The 17,911-nt window shown below is 44.4% G+C and overlaps 1 protein-coding gene across 5 annotated transcripts in view; it reads left to right on the top strand.

Annotated features, from left to right (window-relative positions):
- The first annotated feature begins 1,093 nt into the window (after window positions 1-1,093).
- LOC100083893 (collagen alpha-6(VI) chain) overlaps window positions 1,094-17,911 on the top strand; it is a 78,699-nt gene continuing 61,881 nt past the window's right edge. For 3 of the 5 annotated variants that reach the window (XM_039912829.1, XM_029070781.1, XM_029070788.1), the window contains exons 1-8: window positions 1,094-1,148; window positions 2,814-2,867; window positions 5,627-5,781; window positions 10,252-10,348; window positions 12,438-13,034; window positions 13,388-14,008; window positions 14,702-15,262; window positions 16,925-17,482. In XM_039912829.1, coding sequence (XP_039768763.1) covers window positions 10,282-10,348; window positions 12,438-13,034; window positions 13,388-14,008; window positions 14,702-15,262; window positions 16,925-17,482 — 2,404 coding nt within the window. In that variant the 5' untranslated portion in view covers window positions 1,094-1,148; window positions 2,814-2,867; window positions 5,627-5,781; window positions 10,252-10,281. The remainder of the gene's footprint in view (window positions 1,149-2,813; window positions 2,868-5,626; window positions 5,782-10,251; window positions 10,349-12,437; window positions 13,035-13,387; window positions 14,009-14,701; window positions 15,263-16,924; window positions 17,483-17,911) is intronic. The other 2 variants (XM_029070786.1, XM_029070784.1) reach the window with 2 other exon arrangements.

Here is a 17,911-nt window from a genome sequence, read left to right as displayed (position 1 = left end):
CTACCCCAGCGCTTAGAACAGTGCTCTGCACACAGTAAGCCCTTAACAAATACCAACATTATTAAAATGGGGATTAGAAGTGAGCCTCACGTGGGCCAACCTGATGACCCTGTGTTTACCCCAGCGCTTAGAACAGTGCTCTGCACATAGTAAGCGCATCACAAATACCAACATTATTAAAATGGCCGAGTGGTTAAGGCGATGGACTTATCGCATCCATTGTGTTCTGCATGCGTGGGTTCGTATCCCACCCTCGTCGTTAATGCTCTATTTTAGAGAAGCAGCGTGGCTCAGTGGAAAGAGCACAGGCTTTGGAGTCAGAGGTCATGAGTTCGAATCCCAGCTCTGCCACTTGTCAGCTGTGTGACTTTGGGCAAGTCACTTAACTTCTCTGGGCCTCGGTTCCCTCATCTGTAAAATGGGGATTAAGACTGTGAGCCTCACGTGGGACAACCTCATTCCCCTGTATCTACCCCAGCGCTTAGAACAGTGCTCTGCACCTAGTAAGCGCTTAACAAATACCAACATTATTATTATTATTAAAATGGCGATTAAGTGTGAGCCTCACGTGGGCCAACCTGATTCCCCTGTATCTACCCCAGCCCTTAGAACAGTGCTCTGCACGTAGTAAGCCCTTAACAAATACCAACATTATTAAAATGGGGATTAAGAGTGAGCCTCACGTGGGCCAACCTGATGACCCTGTAATTACCCCAGCGCTTAGAACAGTGCTCTGCACATAGTAAGCGCTTCACAACTACCAACATTAATAAAATGGGGATGAAGACTGTGAGCCTCACGGGGGCCAGCCTGATTCCCCTGTATCTACCCCAGCCCTTAGAACAGTGCTCTGCACATAGTAAGCGCTTCACAAATACCAATATTATTATTATAATTATAATAATAATTATTATTATCACACTCACCCCCACAAGGCAGCAGCTGGGGCGGGGGGGGGGGGGGCCGGTCCTCGTTGGGACTCTGGCCACCTGCCGGCGGAAGGATCCGGCGGGCCGCACGCGAGGGCGGTTGGCTGCGCGCGCGCCCCCCCTTGGCTGGGGCGGGGCCGGGGCGGGGCGGAGGGGGACGCCTTAAAGCGGCGTGCTGCGGCCCTGAGGGGAGCCGCTCTGCAGCCGGAGTTGATCGCGGTGAGTGCGGGGGGGCGAGGCAGGTGGAGGCCGCGCGCCTGCGCACCTGGCCCGGCCGGCGCGAGCCCAGGTGACCGCGCGCCCCGGCCGCGGCGCGAGCCCTTCGCAGCGCGAGCCCTTCGCAGCCTGGCTCAGTGGCCACAGCCCGGCCTGGGGAGTCGGAGGTCGCCGGTTCGAATCCCGCCTCTGCCACTTGTCGGCTGGGTGGCCCACAGCCACTCACTTCCCTGGGCCTCAGTTCCCTCATCTGCAAAATGGGGCTTAACGGCGAGCTCCACGTGGGACAACCTGGTCTCCCCCCCGCGCTTAGGACAGCGCTCTGCACATAGGAAGCGTTGAACGAATACCAACATTATTAGTATCCATTATTATTATTATTATAAATTCGGTCGGGTTTGTTTAGCGCTTACTGGGGGTGCAGAGCACTGTCCTAAGCGCTCGGAAAGTGCAATTCGGCAACGGATAGAGCGCATCCCTGCGGTCCTGCCGCGGGGGTGCTGAGCAAGGAGCCCCACGCCTGGCCCAGCTCTTGCACTATTAAGTGCAATAATAATAATATTAACATAATATCATTAACATAATGTTGGTATTTAAGTGCTTACTATGTGCAAAGCACAGTTCTAAGCACTGGGTACCAGGTTGCCCCACGTGGGGCTCCCAGTCTTCATCCCCATTTTACAGATGAGGGAGCTGAGGACCAGAGAGGTCAAGTGACCGGCCCAGAGTCACACAGCTGATCGGATGTGGGATTAGAACCCACGACCTCTGACTCCTAAGCCCGGGCTCTTTCCGCTAGTAAGGCTGGCCGGGGGCCGGCACAGGTCAGCCGACCTTAGAGGAAGGGACCAGCCTTTCCGACGGGTGGATTTAGTCGAGGTGAATGACCGGAAAAGAAGGGGGCTTTAGGACAGTGCTTTGCACACAGTAAGCACGCAGTAAATACGAGGGAATGAATCTAAGTCTGCAAGAGCAGTCTGGCTAAAACAGAAATTTGAATGGGGGTGCCCCACCCCCTTGGGGATAATAATAATAATAATGATGATGCCAATTGTTAAGTGCTTACTGTGTGCCAAGCACTGTTCTAAGCGCTGAGATAGACGCAAGGTTATCAGGTTGTCCCCCGTGGGCCTCACAGTCTTCATCCCCATTTTACAGATGAGGTAACTGAGAAACTGAGAAGTGAAGCGATTTGCCCGAAGTCACACAGCTGACAGGTGGCGGAGCCAGGATTAGAACCCATGACCTCTGACTCCCAAGCCCCTGCTCTTTCCACTAAGGCACAAGGGTAGATTTGTCTGTAGGAATGATTCTCTTCATTGCTTCAGCTCAATTCCATTGTCGGGTAGAAGAAAATGTGATGGTTAGCAAGGCAGGTAATTCTGAGTCCTCTGTCAGAAGGAGGTGTGTTTGATTTGGACACAGTATGAATAGAGGAAAACAAATTTGTGGAACTGCATCAGCAGACTTTATGCTGGGTGTTTGCTAAGGAGTGTTAAACTATCTGATGATGGAGAAAGGAAAAAAGATATCCATCTTGTCTTATGCTGTCGAGTCGTCTCCAATACATCTCTCCCAGAACCCTCACTGTGGCTCTGGTAGTGGGTCTGTAGTGTTTTCTAGGTTAAAAATGACCAAAGTGGTTTACCATTGCCTTCTTCCGCGCAGGAAACTGAAGTGTTCACTCTCAACTGTCTCCCATGCCACTGCTGCCCAGCACAGGTGAGTTTTGATTTGTAATAAATGTTAGTTATTGTTAAGCACAATGATGTTAGTATTTGTTAAGCGCTTATTATGGGCTGAGCACTGTTCTAAGCTCTGGGGTAGATTCAGGATAATCAGGTTGTCCCACGTGAGGCTCACAGTCTTCATCCCCATTTTATAGATCTAAACGGGGACACCCATCAGCCCCAGAGGCTCTGCCCATTTTTATTCTTCTGTGGTGATGTCTTCATTAAATGTTGGAGTGGAGAAAAAAAACCTTAGAGGGAAAAAGAGGCTATATATTTAAGAATAGAACAGGATGAACCATGGGACCCTCAATCTGTCTATCCCATGCCTTAGAATTTTGTTTTCTTCCTTGTTTAAGTGAAAGACGGCTTCTAAAGCAGTTGGGACATAAATAACCGATATGTACTTTATATGCATTGACAGTTTTGACTTTTAGTGGGATGTCAAGCCATCAGTGACCTCCTGTCGTGCATTGAAGACTTGAGACCTTAAGTGTTCATTGTGCCTCTTACATGCTGAGCAGAAAATGAAAAGTTGTTCTTTCAGGCGTTTTTATTGAGCACTTAGTGTGCAGAGCACTGTACTAAGCACTTGGGAGAGTACAATGTAACAGACACATTCCCTGCCCACAATGAGCTTAAGATCTAGAAGGGAAGATAAGCATTTATATAAATTAATTACAGATATGTAAATAAGTGCCACGGGGCCGAGATGAGGGGGAGATAAAGGGAGTGGGTCCGGGCGACACAGGAGGGAGTGGGAGAAGAGGAATGGAGGGCTTAGTCAGGGAAGGCTTTTTGGAGGAGATATGCCTTCAGTAAGGCTTAGAAGGGGGAGAAAGTAATTTGTCAATTACTAGGACAAGGACAGAGGCAGGACTAGGAAGAGAGGTCAGTGGCTAGATGGATGAGATGGCGGTACAATGAAAAGGTTAGCATTAGAGTTAGCAAAGGGACCTTGAAAGGGTCATAATTGTAAGGTGTTCAGAAAAACTGCCATGTTTAGATACTCTTGCCAAAGCAGTGGTGTCACGCCCCCTTGTCATCTCATGAGATTTAGATGCATGCTTTGTTCAGGCACGATTGCCCACTAGTCAAGTGGCAAAGGATTGCCATTTTATGTTACTTACGGTTCTCCCGATTAAAATCTAGCCCCTCTGTTTGTTTTCCATCATATCAGAAGCTTTAGCGCTACTAGTGGATTGGGTTTACTTGAGGTAATCGGAAGTTCAATTGCCTTCTTTTTCAGCTTCTTTGTTTTCCAAAGGAGATGAGTTTGGAAATGATGGTAATACAGTTCACATGAAATAGGAGCGGCTTTTATTAGGGAGTACTCTAAAGACCGCATCGTCCAGAACTGCAGTTCCCATGATGGTTTAAAAATGCTCCTACTTTCTCAGTTCTCACTACAAAACCCTAAAAACCGTAGGCCAAGTTCTAAGAATTCTTCTATGGCAATCTTTTATAGGAAGAGTGAGCCAAAATTGCCTTTAAAGATAATCATAAATTATTGAATCTGCATAAACAACATTCACTACACATTATCCCTGTGACCATTAGGGATGAAGTTTAAAAGTGATTTTTATGTACTTTCAGAAGTAACTTTTACCCTTTTAATGTGAAACTTTTCATCTTTAAAATGAAGTAGTTCAGGCCAAGTTTCAAGGAATTGCAGTTTAAATAGTTCAAAAGGCCTGTCATCTCTTCCGAAAAATGAAATTTCCTAGCATTAGAAGAGGAGTGCTGAGCACCATCAGCCAAGAAACCCCTCTCCCCACTTACCTTTAGAAAGGGTGGATGGTCTCAAAGATGAGGAGTCAAGAAGTTTTCATTTAATTACTGAATTCCTTAATGCTCTTCACCTTAGGGCCCCTTTTCCCCAGCAGAGGAACCTCCTATTTGACTAAACTTGGAGGAAAGATGCCCCATCCCATAGAGCCTTCCATGGACCTAGTTTGCCCAACCTGCCCAGTGTAAGCCTAATATGAGCCTGGCCAACTCCTGAGGGCCAAGAGGGATGATTTTCCATACATCCCAAGAAACCTTAGGGCACCTACATCCATACCATACTGCCCCCATAAAGTGAGTTCTGAGCCTCTTCAGGTTGGGTGGGGATCACCCAATTTGGGAATTCTCCAGCCGCTATGCCATGGCCCTCCACGGAGGCCTGTGGAAGGCTGAATTCATTCAGTCGTATTTATTGAGCGGTTACTGTGTGCCGAACCCATACTAAGAGCTTGGGAGAGTACAATACAACAATAACCTCACATTCACTGCCCACAGTGAGCTTACAGTCTAAGGCGGAGGAGACAGACATTAATAGAAATAAAGTACAGGTATGTTCATAAGTGCCGTGGGGCTGGGAGGGGGGATGAAGAAAGGGAGCAAGTCAGGGTGACACAGAAGGGAGTGGGAGAAGAGGAAGGGGGTGCTTAGTTAGGGAAGGCCTCTTGGAGGAGATGTTCCCTCTCTTTGAAGGGAGAGAGTAATTGTCGGATAGGAGAAGGGAGGGTATTCCAGGCCAGAAGCGGGACGTGCGGCAGGGGTCGTTCCAAGAACTCAGTCCATGCATGGCTGGACTGGTCTGTGGATCAGTCCCGGGAGGCACAGAGAGTGTGCCTAGCCCAGCCACTGTGGACAGAGAGCAAAGACAGCCACTCCGGGTCACATACTGCAGGGGGGCGGGGCAGAGACCGTAACTGACTGGGAAATTTACCCTTGACTTGGAAAGAAATTAATTTCTCTTCTCAGGTAAAGAATACCCCGGGGCGTGATTATCTGCTGCTGAGACATTTACTGGAGACCCCCTGGGTTACTGTTGGCTTAGAAGGAAAGACAGCTGGACTGAAGGGCCCTCTCGTTCCTACTAGCTGTTGACAACTCCACCCACCAGGCCAGATGGTCAGGTCAGTCTTGATCTGGTTTCTAACCTTGAGACCAAGCCAGTTGGTCTTGGCTAGCAGTCTTGCTTACTCTAGAGAAGTTAAGAGAAATATTCAGAATTGTTCTAATGGTCAGTTAAGTCTCTTGTCAGAGCCAGCTCATAGCCATTTTAGCAAGTAGACAAATGAAGGGGACGAGAGAGGCAGTTGAACCAACAGGCAGCAAGTAGGAATTAGAGAGGGGAAAAGAAGTGTCCCTCATTGTATTAACACTGTAAGTAATTTGTCTAATTGCTCATCTGGTAGAGCCCCACCTGTTTCTTGATAATAAATGAGGTCTTTACACTCAACCTCCAAGACTGAATTCCAGGATGCCCTGGGGATGGGCCTGCTGAGATTTGAGATTAAGGAAGTGTATCTCAGCAGCGGTTAGTATTTATTTAGGTTCTCTTTTCTGCTCCACTGTGTAGGAGGTGCTGATTGCTATTACAGGAGAGGTACAAGACAGAATTTCCTGCTCTCTAGGAACTTACAGTCTAATGGGGGATTGAAGAATTAAAAATGGATTTCCAAAATGCCATTTTGCATCCTTACTGTGGAATTACTTCCACTGTCAAATTTCCCTTGGTTTAAGCCATCCCACTTGATGTTTGAAATATTTTGATTGGCTTGAATAGCAGGATTAGGTGATGGGTTTTTAGCATTAAAAAATGGCAAAGCTCTAGTACGTTAGAAAAAGGTGCCGTTTTTACTGAATCAGATGTTAAAGATGATACTTTGAAATTAAAGTACGTGGAAATCATTAAATTGATAATACTTTAGAAAAGGTTCATATCTATATTGCTATTTGATTTTGTAATTTATATAGCCAATACTATTCATATGTATGATTTTTGTGGCCTATACTATGTACTGTATATTTCAAAAAGACACAAAATTTATTTTAATGCTCTTTGCTTAACACTCGATATTCATGGAACCAATTAAAAACACCAGTGCAGAAGTAGGGCCCACTTGTATAGATTTATGCATAAATGCAGGAAGGACTTGGTGGTTGGTGTATGCAGTGTGGGTTAGTCAGTGAAGGATACTTGTGGGCAGTAGGAACTGTCTAATTCTGGTGTAGTCTAGTTTCGTGAAGGAAAGGAGGGACCCTCTTAGGAAGTGGAGGAATTTTGCAAGATTGTAAATTCCTTGAGGGCAGGGATCATATCTTTTAATCCTATTGTTTTTCCCCAAACATTTGCCTATAGTAGGTGGTCTACAAATATTATTGATTGATTTGACTGCAGGATCATGAAAATTTTACCTCAATTTCAAAAAGCTACTGGTGGCGTCAGCAGAAAATTTCTTGTTTCTATGGAGATCCGTAGCAATTTAAAAAAAAAAAGACGAGAGATCAGCGTGACCAGTTTTGAAATGTGCTCTTTCTTTATAAGCACTGTGTAATCCAGCTCTATTAATAAAAACCAAAACATTTACTAGCCAGCACTCTTCCCTATGGAAGTATTTGTCATAGATGCTTCTCTCTTTTTTTCTGTCTTCCTGACATCTCCACACCCTGAATATAAATTACTCCCTAGATGTCAGAGATATGCATTTCCCAGTTAAACCTCAACCCAGATACTTTGTTTCGATCAAGAGAAACAGCATGGTCTAGTAGAAAGAGCCTGGGCCTGGGAGCAGCGTGGCTCAGTGGAAAGAGCACGGGCTTTGGAGTCAGAGGTCATGGGTTCGAATCCCGGCTTGGCCACTTGTCAGCTGTGTGACTTTGGGCAAGTCACTTAACTTCTCGGTGCCTCAGTTACCTCATCTGTAAAATGGGGATTAAGACTGTGAGCCCCACGTGGGACAACCTGATTCCCTTGTGTGTACCCCAGCGCTTAGAACAGTGCTCGGCACATAGTAAGCGCTTAACAAATACCAACATTATTATTATTATGTTAAAGGACCTGGGTTCCCCGGGCCGACTCCACCCTTTGTCTGCTTTGTAACCTTGGGCAAGTCACTTAGGCACAGAGAAGTTCAGTTCTATCATCTGTAAAATGGAAATTTAAGACTGAGACCCCCATGTGGGACATACAGTGTCCAACTTGATAATCTGGAAAATGGGGATTAAGAGAAGGAGAAGCAGCACGGCTTAGGGGGAAGAGTCTGGGTTTGTGAGTTGGAGGTTGTAGGTTTGAATCCCAGCTCTGCCACCCATCAGCTGTGTGAAAGTCAGCTCTGGGCAAGTCACTTAACTTTTTGGGGCCTCAGTTACCTCATCTGTAAAATGGGGATTAAGACTATCTACCCCAGCAGTTAGAACAGTGTTTGGCACATAGTAAGTGCTTAACAAATACCATCATAATTATTATTAAGAATGAGAGCCCCATGTGGGAAAGGGACTGTGTCCAACATAACTTGTATCTACCCCACACAGTGCAATGCCTGGGACACAGTAAGCGCTTAACAAGTACCATGATGATGATAAAATAATAATAATAACTCCAGAGCTTAGAACAGTGCCTGACACAAAGTAAGTGCTTAATAAATACCATTAAAAAATCAAGCAAACCTACTTACTATCTATCCATTCTTTCGGGACATAGTTTTGGAGAGATTACCACGTGCGGAATACTGTACTAGGTGCTTGGGAGAGTACCATAAAAAAGAAAAAGATATGGCGCGTGGCTTAGTGGAAAGAGCCCAGGCTTGGGAGTCAGAGGTCGTGTGGCTTCTAATCCTGGCTCCGCCAATTGTCTGCTGTATGATCTTGGGCAAGTCACTGAACTTCTCTGTGCCTCAGTTACCTCATCTGTAAAAAATGGGGTTTAAAAATGAGCCCCACGAGGGGCAATCTGATTTCCCTGTATCTACCCAGCACTTAGAACAGTGCTCAGCACATAGTAAGCACTTAAATACCATAATTATTATTATTTAAAGAAACTGCTCCTGTGACTCTAGCCTCTTTGCTATTGCAAATGACATTCTTCTACATTCCCACCCTGAAGTTGAAGTGCTTTCTTCTCTTGTCACTAACTCCTATCCCTTTCCTTCTTCAAACCTGTTAAAAATTCACCTCCTCTATAAGCCCTTCTGTCATTAACCTCATCTGGCTTCAGTCACTTCTAAAATTGAACAGTCTTTGAGTAAGTATTTATATCCTCAAATGCTCTCTCTGGTTTTGACTTAAAGATCTTTATGTGTGTATATCCTGTCTCTCCCATCAAACTCTTAGGTTGTACGGACAAAGGCCGCATCTTTGGAATCTCTCCACCAAACTTCCTTATGGTGTCTGCTGACTCAGGAAATAAAATGGACTAGATAGAAGAATCAGTATTGGGGGCAGGCAGTAGAAGAGAAATGGAAAGGAAGGGTGGTTGGCTTGGTTCCCCAGGGTCCCCAGCAAGCTACATAATTCATTTTTTTGCATCCGTTAACCAGTGAAAACAATCTCTCCTCAGATCATTTTTCCTAAAATATATATATATATATATAATATATATATGTATCCATGTTCCCAAGTCCTCAAAAACCTCTAATGGTTGCCCATCTACCATCAAAAACTATTTTCACATATTCAGTGTATCACCAAACTCTGTCAGTTCTACCTTCACAACATCACTAAAATACCCCCTTTTCTCTCCATCTAAGCTGCGACTTTGCTGATCCAAGCACTTGTTGTCTCCCACCTTGACTCCTGCATCAGTCTCCTTGCTGATCTCCCTGCCTCTTGTCTCTCCCCACGCCAGTTCATACTTCATTCTGATGCCCGGATCATTTTTCTCAAAAAAAAAAAGTTCAGTCTATGTCTCCCCACTCCTCAAGAACCTCCAGCAGTTGTCCATCCACTTCTATATCAAACAGAATTGGATAGAATAATTTCAGGCATTGCTACATGGTTAGGATCTGCAAATGCTTGTAACAATATTCATTTTGAAAACTGGAGTTGGTAAAAAAAAAAAACAAAAAACCCCAAAACCTCGCTTTTTTTGACTTTATTCTTGGGAATCTCTTAGGAATCGACTAGAGAAAGACAATCTAGGGCAAATAAAATTGTTAGTTCACTGGGACTCTCTCTTGAATATAGCGTGGCTCAGTGGAAAGAGCACGGGCTTTAGAGTCAGGGCTCATGAGTTCGAATCCCAGCTCTGCCACTTGTCGGCTGTGTGACTGTGGGCAAGTCACTTAACTTCTCTGTGCCTCAGTTCCCTCATCTGTAAAATGGGGATGAAGACTGTGAGCCCCACGTGGGACAACCTGATTCCCCTATGTCTACCCCAGCGCTTAGAACAGTGCTCGGCACATAGTAAGCGCTTAACAAATACCAACATTATTATGTATCGTGATGTCTGTTTAAGGTATTTCTTGTTGGAAGACTTTTATAAAAATAATATTATGCAGCCACCTGCCTTGCCCAATGTCCATTTTACTGTAAGTGTAACAAGACTAGCCTGCCACTGCTATAAAAATGAACTCATGGAATTGCCTTTTTTTTTTTTTTTGCAGAGCACAGTAAAAGCAGCAACCACCCAAAATATGAAGATGTTACTAATCTTGTACTTCGTTGCAATTTGGATGGGAACATCTTTAACTCAAGGATCTGGTACATGTGGGGTTTTGTTGTTGTTGGCTTTAATCAAGTCCATGGGTGAAAATATGTGATCAAGTAAAATAAGGCCAAATCTTGGAAATTCAGTTTACTGAGTACACTACTGAAGAACCGGGATTTTACTTTTTTTGCTCTTGAAGATGGAAGCTACATTTGCACTTGGACACAACACAATAGTTGCATTCCTGCAAACCCCTCGGTTATGCAAAACTCCTGTTTTGACCAGTTATCTCAGAGAGAGAGGCTAGGGGACAGATGATTTGAAAAGAATTAAAATAATTCACATCATATATAGAAGGTTTAGAAGATCAAAGTCTTAAACTTGTTTCTAGCTCAATAAAGGCAAAAATTTGAAGGGAGTGATTGTGTTTCACTTGCTTATCTGACGCTTATCCATGGTCATTAGCACTTTAGTGGAAACCGAAGTGCATTTCTTAAAAATCATTCAACCCCCAGAAAGCTGTCCAACACCAGATCACTAGGGATCCTGGAGTCCAAGTAGCATGGCAGCTATTGTATGTAATTTTCTCCTCTGTAGCCCTGGTGCAGCTGAATAGGTTGTGCCTATGGATTTACCCAGCTCTTAGAGCAGTGCTTGGCACATAGTGAGCACTTACAAATGCTATCATCATTTATTACGTATAGAAATATCTCTAGGCACCTCCATAATTTGTGAGCCCATTGGATATTCTACTTCTGTAATTTTTCAGACTGTGCTCCAGAGCTCAGTAGGCTATGTATGCTCCATAAATGCTGTTGTCATTTCCACTGGCATCCTTATACTATGTTTTGGGAACTGGAAATGGGCAGACTTTGGGCATCCCTCCCTCTAATCTTTTATCCTCTTTAAGAGAAGACTGAATTACCGATCAGGTTCTTCCAATGAAGAAGTGGTCTCCCCAGAGTTTTCAGGCAAAGACAGCTAAGAGTACAGGTTTACTGAGGTGTTTTGTCCCCGCCACCCCCCCAGAAACACAGCAAAAAAAAGGGTACTCGAGAGTAAGGAGTAATTATTTCCCTTCTGAGTGATTTATGTTTCTTGAAGAATCCCATTGCTGCAAAAGCTGGCCATCTACTAATCCTGCTAGCAACCAGCCAGCTGCCTTCTGCTTATCAGTTAATTAAAAATACTGCAGTATCATTCATTAATAGGCTGATTTGAGGGGGACATAAATGGGATTTTTAAAAAATCTTGGTTGAAGAACCGTAGGGTATGTCTAGTCTGTTATGAGTATTCTTTGCCACATTAGATCTGTTGGCCAGGGTGACTAGCTGAGAAATTGTTCTTCACCTCAGGAAGGCCAGAGATTTCTTCTAGGTAAAGCTTATCAGAATATTGTCAGCTGAGCTCCCCATGTGGTCTCTCTCCCAGTGGGCTACAAAGCAGGGACAGAGCCACCTCTGGTTTTAGGCACAGAGCAAAATGGGAGTGAACTGGGGAATCTTTTGTCTCCCTGGCTTTCCCCAGACAGAGAGCCTGGTGGATGAGATGAGTGTCAGGGCTCTGAAACCCCCCAGAGCCAGTGTGGCCCTTTCTGGTTGATCAGTATTGGAAGTGGTGATGCCACGGAAGAAGGGGGAGAGAATCAGTCAGTGGTGTTTATTGAGTGCCTACTGTGTGCAAAGTACTGAACTTGGACCCAGCCCCCTATATAATAAACACAGTCCATTCCCTGCTCCTGTGGAACTATTGGAGAAGGCTCAAACTTTGTTTTCAGGTGAGGAAGGGACAGGGGGGTTTATCCTTTTTCTCCAGTCATTCATTCAATCATATTTATTGAGCACTTACCGGGTGCAGAGCACTATACCATGTCCATAGGTTTTTGTCCATAGGTTTTCTTTTTTGAGGATAATTATCGCTAGGCCTTTTAAGTGCTGATCCTTGAAGACCTGCTTCTGAGATTGGTCTTTGATAGCTGAACGTGTCTATCACCCCTGTCGTATTGTATTCTCCCAAGTGCTCTGCACTCAATAAATACAATTGATTAAACTCTCCTACCCTTCAACATGGCGATCTGCGATTCCATTGAATATTGTGATCTTGAAGGTGAAAGATTATAAAATCATGTTTCTCTTAAATCAGCAGCCCCTGAGTTCGCCGATGTTGTGTTTCTGGTGGATAGCTCCGATAACCTGGGAAGCAAGGCCTTTCCCTTTGTGAAGATGTTCATTAACAAGATGATCAATGCTCTTCCGATTGAGGCCAGCAAATATCGTATCGCTGTGGCCCAGTACAGTGACGATCTGCACAGTGAATTCCTGCTGAACACCTTCAAGAGCAAGAACCCCATGCTGAACTACCTGAAGAAGAACTTTGCCTTCAGGGGTGGATCCCCGCGGCTAGGCCAAGCCCTCCAGAGAGCTCACAAAACTTACTTTTCGGGGCTGACCGGTGGCAGAGACGCCAAGCAGTTTCCCCCGGTGCTGGTGGTCCTGGCTTCGGGCCCGTCTGAAGATGAGGTGGAAGCGCCTGCCAAGGCTTTGCAGAGAGACGGGGTGAAAATCATCTCCTTGGGGATGTCAGCGGCTTCTGACAGAGTCCTGAAAGCCATGGCCACCCCTCAGTATGATTTCCACCTTCCCAAGATCAGAGACGTTGGCATGTTTTCATCTAACATGACCCAGATCATTAAGAATATTGTAAAGGATCAGGCCGGAAAAGATGATACTCCTTTGGAAGGTAAGAAGAAGGTTAGGCATATTTATTCATAGGAAACAGCCACATCTGTCCTTATTTTTGCAATGAAGAATTGTGGGGAATTACAACTTTTCCAGCCTCATGCACACTTGTTATAAACACAGCAAGATTGTAAATGGCAATTAGTTTAGCGAGAGATGACAAACTTGGCCTACCTTTGTTTTAAAAAATAGAGCCTTGTCCTCTTTCCCATAGGCTGCTAGACGTCGGTGCCTTTCTTTCCAGAATATCCCTGGACTAGCTAAATAACTGTTCTTCACAGAACTAGATCAACATTAGCCAATTACTTTTAAGCTCTTATCATGCCATTCACCTTTGTCTTTCCTCCCCCGTAGCTTGTAAAACATCCTCCCTCGCTGACATCGCATTCCTAGTAGAGGAGTCTGTACCTGGCAATGGAAGAAACTTTGAGAATCTTCAGACCTTCCTGAAAGAGACTCTATCTTCCCTGGATGTGAAGGAGAACTGTACTAGGATAGCTCTGGTGACCTACGGCACCAGAACTCATGTGATCTCCTCACTAAGAAATGACACAACGCAGGAGGAGCTTCTGCAGGAGATCGAGAACCTGTCTCCCAAGGCTGGGAAAGCCTTCATTGGAGCCGCCATCAACGTGACCAGGAAAGAAATCTTCAGCAGAGGGGCCGGCAGTCGAAAGTCTCAAGGGGTTCAGCAGATCGCCGTCCTGATCACTCATCGGTCTTCAGAAGACAGCGTGAGCGAGGCGGCTCTGAGCCTGCGCAGAGAGGGTGTGACTGTGTTTGCCATTGGCATTAAAGGTGCTAATGAGACCCAGTTAGACTGGATTGTTTCTTACCCTCCGGAACGTTATGTTTCCACACTGAAGACCTATTCAGACTTGGCAATTCACCATGGGTTATTTCTGAAAAAACTCCAGAATGAAATTCGTTACAAGGGGTCTGTCCTATCTGAACAGACTGTTCGTCTCCAATCCGGTGAGATTTCTATAGTATATCTAATTTTGACTTTTAGATGAAACTGTTGGCATATTCTAGTTCCTATAGTTACATAGAGATTTGTTCACCATCTTGCCAGTTTCACTTTCCCTGATTCTCATCTCCTGGGCTCTTCCGTGGCTCTTCCGCACAAAAGCTGTAGTTGATTTAAAGGAAGTATTGGGATATGTAATCATTTAAAGCCTTTTCAGATCAATGATTTAGTATTATTTTAAGTTTTTGACTCTGAAGTGAAAATTTCATTTCTCTAAGTCTAATTAAAAATTGAAATAGTGGTAAATTGCCCAAAACCCATTAGTAAAATATTCAACAGTGACTGAATTTCATGAGAATTGACTGATTTTAATTGGCTGTGAATGCTATTGGGTTTTTAACTCTTTTTAGTACTTCACAAAGAAAACTGTTCAGTCTTTAAACTTTGAACACATACATTGCAGGCTATTTGATCGCATAATTCTTTTAGTCTTACAATTTTGAACCACCCAGTATCCATAGTCAGTCCACCTGCCTTCAGGAGGATATGCTTAATCTATCCAGTATCCAGTCTACTCACTTCTTTAAAATTTTAAGAGCCTAATGTTTCTTCCTCCCCCCCGCCACCTAATATCTTTTTCAGTCTTCCATCTGTGCACACCTACGCTAATGGCTTGTATGCTTTCCGTTTCATTGTAGGCTGTGTGGAAACCGAAGAAGCTGACATCTACTTTCTCATTGATGGTTCGGGAAGCATCAGAAGAAGGGATTTCCAAGATATAAAGACATTTCTTAATGGAGTGATAAAAATGTTTAGTATAGCACCTCACAAAGTCAGAATTGGAGCTGTGCAATATTCAACTCTAATTAGAGTGGAATTTTATATTGATCAATATAGTAATCAAGTAAATTTACAGAAGGCTATTGAAGGCATAACACAATATAAAAATAGAACGTACACAGGAGAAGCTCTGAAATATATGCTGAAGTTGTTTCAAGATCCACAATGGCAGCGCGGACCTCACGTTCCCCGTCACCTCATTATTCTGACGGATGGCAAGTCCGATGACAGCGTAGATGAACCAGCGAGAATGCTAAGAGATGCAGGAGTTAATATTTTTGCAGTTGGTGTTAAAGATGCTAAAACAGCACAGCTACAAGCAATCGCAGGATCAGAAGAGCGGGTTTACTGTGTGCAAAACTTTGACGCCTTGGGAGCCTTAAAAGATGTAGTTGTTCGGGACCTCTGCTTTGAAGAAGGTGAGAAAAACATTGGTGTTGACCTTAGGACTGTAATAAACTGCTTTCTGTCCTGCAAAGACCAGGTCGTGGCACAAATATAATAATGATGGAAAGAAAGTGCAGTGAAAGTGATGTCTGCGGAAACTTTCATAAATGTATATTATGGAAGGTAAATATACTGTCCTTCCGTTTCTCTCTAGAATGTTAGCCTCCACCATTTTCTTTATTTTATGTAGTTCTATTTTGACATAGACTAGGCCTCAGAGGAGAGGGGGAGAGAGAGAGAGAGAGAGAGTCTTTTTTTGTATTCTTGCTCCTAACGATTACTAAACTAGGGTGGTGCTTTACTGAAATAATTGGAGAAAGGGGGTATTTTCACATATTAAGTTATTCTGTGATTGCCTTTCACACACATAGATGAAGTGCCAGACAGATTTTCAAAATGTAGCAGGTATTCCAGCAACCCACCATGACACATGGGTAGCTGAGACTCTCAAGGGTTTGTGATAATTCCTAACATATAGGGCATAGAAGAAGTTAAACTGATATGAAGCAGAATATTGTAATTCTTGGAAGGGGTGCTTTTACTGCTTGGGAAGAATGCTGCGCCCAAATGAGTTGACCTCTGAGGCTTTTAATGTATGAAAATGAGGGAATTAGGAAAGCAGTCAATGATTCTGTTGCTCTGGCTTGTTTGTTCATGATTGAAGACTGCCCTAATTCTCAGGGGTGGCAGTTTTTAAGCAGAAGGATATGAAACGGGGTAAAAGAGTAAATGCCGGATAACCCATGGTGGTTGGAATTGTTTCAAATGGGGTTTGTTTTTTTTTGATACGGAGCCACCCGGCCTGGGGCCTCCCCAGCAGGGTGAGGGGCCTTGGCTGTCAATGACTGGCATGTGAACCAAGGAGTGGATTTGGCTCCAACGTGGTGCCAGCCTCCGTCTGAGGCCGTGGTCTGGCGTCTGAACTGCAGGGACTCAGCCAGCCGGTCGACGGCTGGCGGTGGTGTCTCTGTGTTCGCCGGGCTTCAGGCAGGGCATGAGATCTGGGGAAAGCGCTGGTTCACACTATTGCTCTCCAGCTTTTTCAGCCTGCGGACCAGAGACAGCCTTGGTCTTGACTCGGATCAGTGCAGTGGCTCTTTTAAATCCCTTGGCCCCACCCTTGTTCCATTAAGAACTGAATTTGACATGCGCCCCTACTACTTAGACTGCCCAAATGTGACACGTACCCTTAGGAAATGGCCCAACAAATGACTGTGGCATTTATTTCCCTATTAAGGCCTTCCCCATTTTCCAGGATGGGTTTCACATGTCTTTATAAAACCTTTTTGGCTCACTTCAGGAAAAGGGTCAAATCAATGGCAATGTTGCATTGTATTTTGCCACTGTGTAAAGTTAGTGTCTGATATTGAATGCATTTGGAAGATGAATGATCTTTCTGACCAGGAAGCTTTCAATTCAGTAATTTCCTGCTTCAAAGGCCGGATGGTACCCTACCTATTGAAAGAGGTAATATGGTACAAATTTTAACCCAGGCGTGATTTGTTACTGGGAAAATGATTGAATTTAAAGCCCATGACATTTTTTCATTGGCCCATCCCTTTTACTTATGCCTTATTCTATACACTTTATTTTTATGCCACCCAAAGTAACACCGGAATTTTTGTCATACGCAGCCTGCAAAATGATGGAAGCCGACATCGTGTTTCTGGTGGATAGTTCTGGGAGCATAGGAGCGGACAATTTTGAGAAAATGAAAACATTCATGAAAAACGTGGTGAACAGGACTAAGATTGGTGCCGACCAAGTGCAGGTTGGTCTCGTGCAGTTCAGTGACATCAACAAGGAAGAGTTTCAGCTCAATCAATATAACACCAAAAGTGGGGTGTCTGATGCGATCGACAGACTGTCGCAGATCGGACGGGGCACTCTGACAGGAAGTGCCTTGACCTTTGTGTCGGACTATTTTCACGTCTCCAAGGGCGCACGTCCCAACGTCAAAAAGTTCCTTGTCCTCCTCACCGATGGGAAATCGCAGGATGCTGTAAAAGAAGCGGCCATAGCTCTCCGCCAGGGTGGCGTCACTGTCTATTCCGTGGGGGTGTTTGGCTCTGAATATTCCGAGTTGGAGGAAATCAGTGGGAGTTCTGACATGGTTTTTTATGTTGAAAATTTTGACTTTCTGGACCGCGTTGTGGATGTGCTTTTCTTTGATGTATGCAGTCTTTATGATGGTAAGCACTGTTATCCTTTATTAGTGGTTCAGAACACTTTGGATGAAATGCATTCATCCTTTTCGAATGGCTTGAATGGAGGGTAGGGTGGGTTTTTTTGTTGTTGTTTGTTTTTTGTTTGATTTATTAAATGATATTCGTTAAGGGCTTACAATGTGCCAGGATCTGAACTAAGCGCTGGGGTCGGTACAAGATAATCAAGTTGGACAAAGTCCCTGTCCTTCATGGGGCTCACAGTCTAAGTCTAAGGTTTGACTTCTTATTTCATTCCACGGATTCAATTTTGGGCCAATACAGTTATTCTGTAAAGCCCTCATAGACAAAAGAATTAACTGCCAACTGATCTGATACTTGGTCTGGAAGCTATTTTATAGCTCAGTCCATCAGTCATACATGTCCAAATACGGTCAGTCTTCGAAAAATGTGGAG

This window comes from Ornithorhynchus anatinus, chromosome 8, assembly GCF_004115215.2.
Source record: "Ornithorhynchus anatinus isolate Pmale09 chromosome 8, mOrnAna1.pri.v4, whole genome shotgun sequence".
NCBI lineage: Eukaryota > Metazoa > Chordata > Mammalia > Monotremata > Ornithorhynchidae > Ornithorhynchus > Ornithorhynchus anatinus.
The sequence above is the reverse complement of the archived record's forward strand: the minus strand, read 5'-3'. Positions and strand labels throughout refer to the sequence as shown.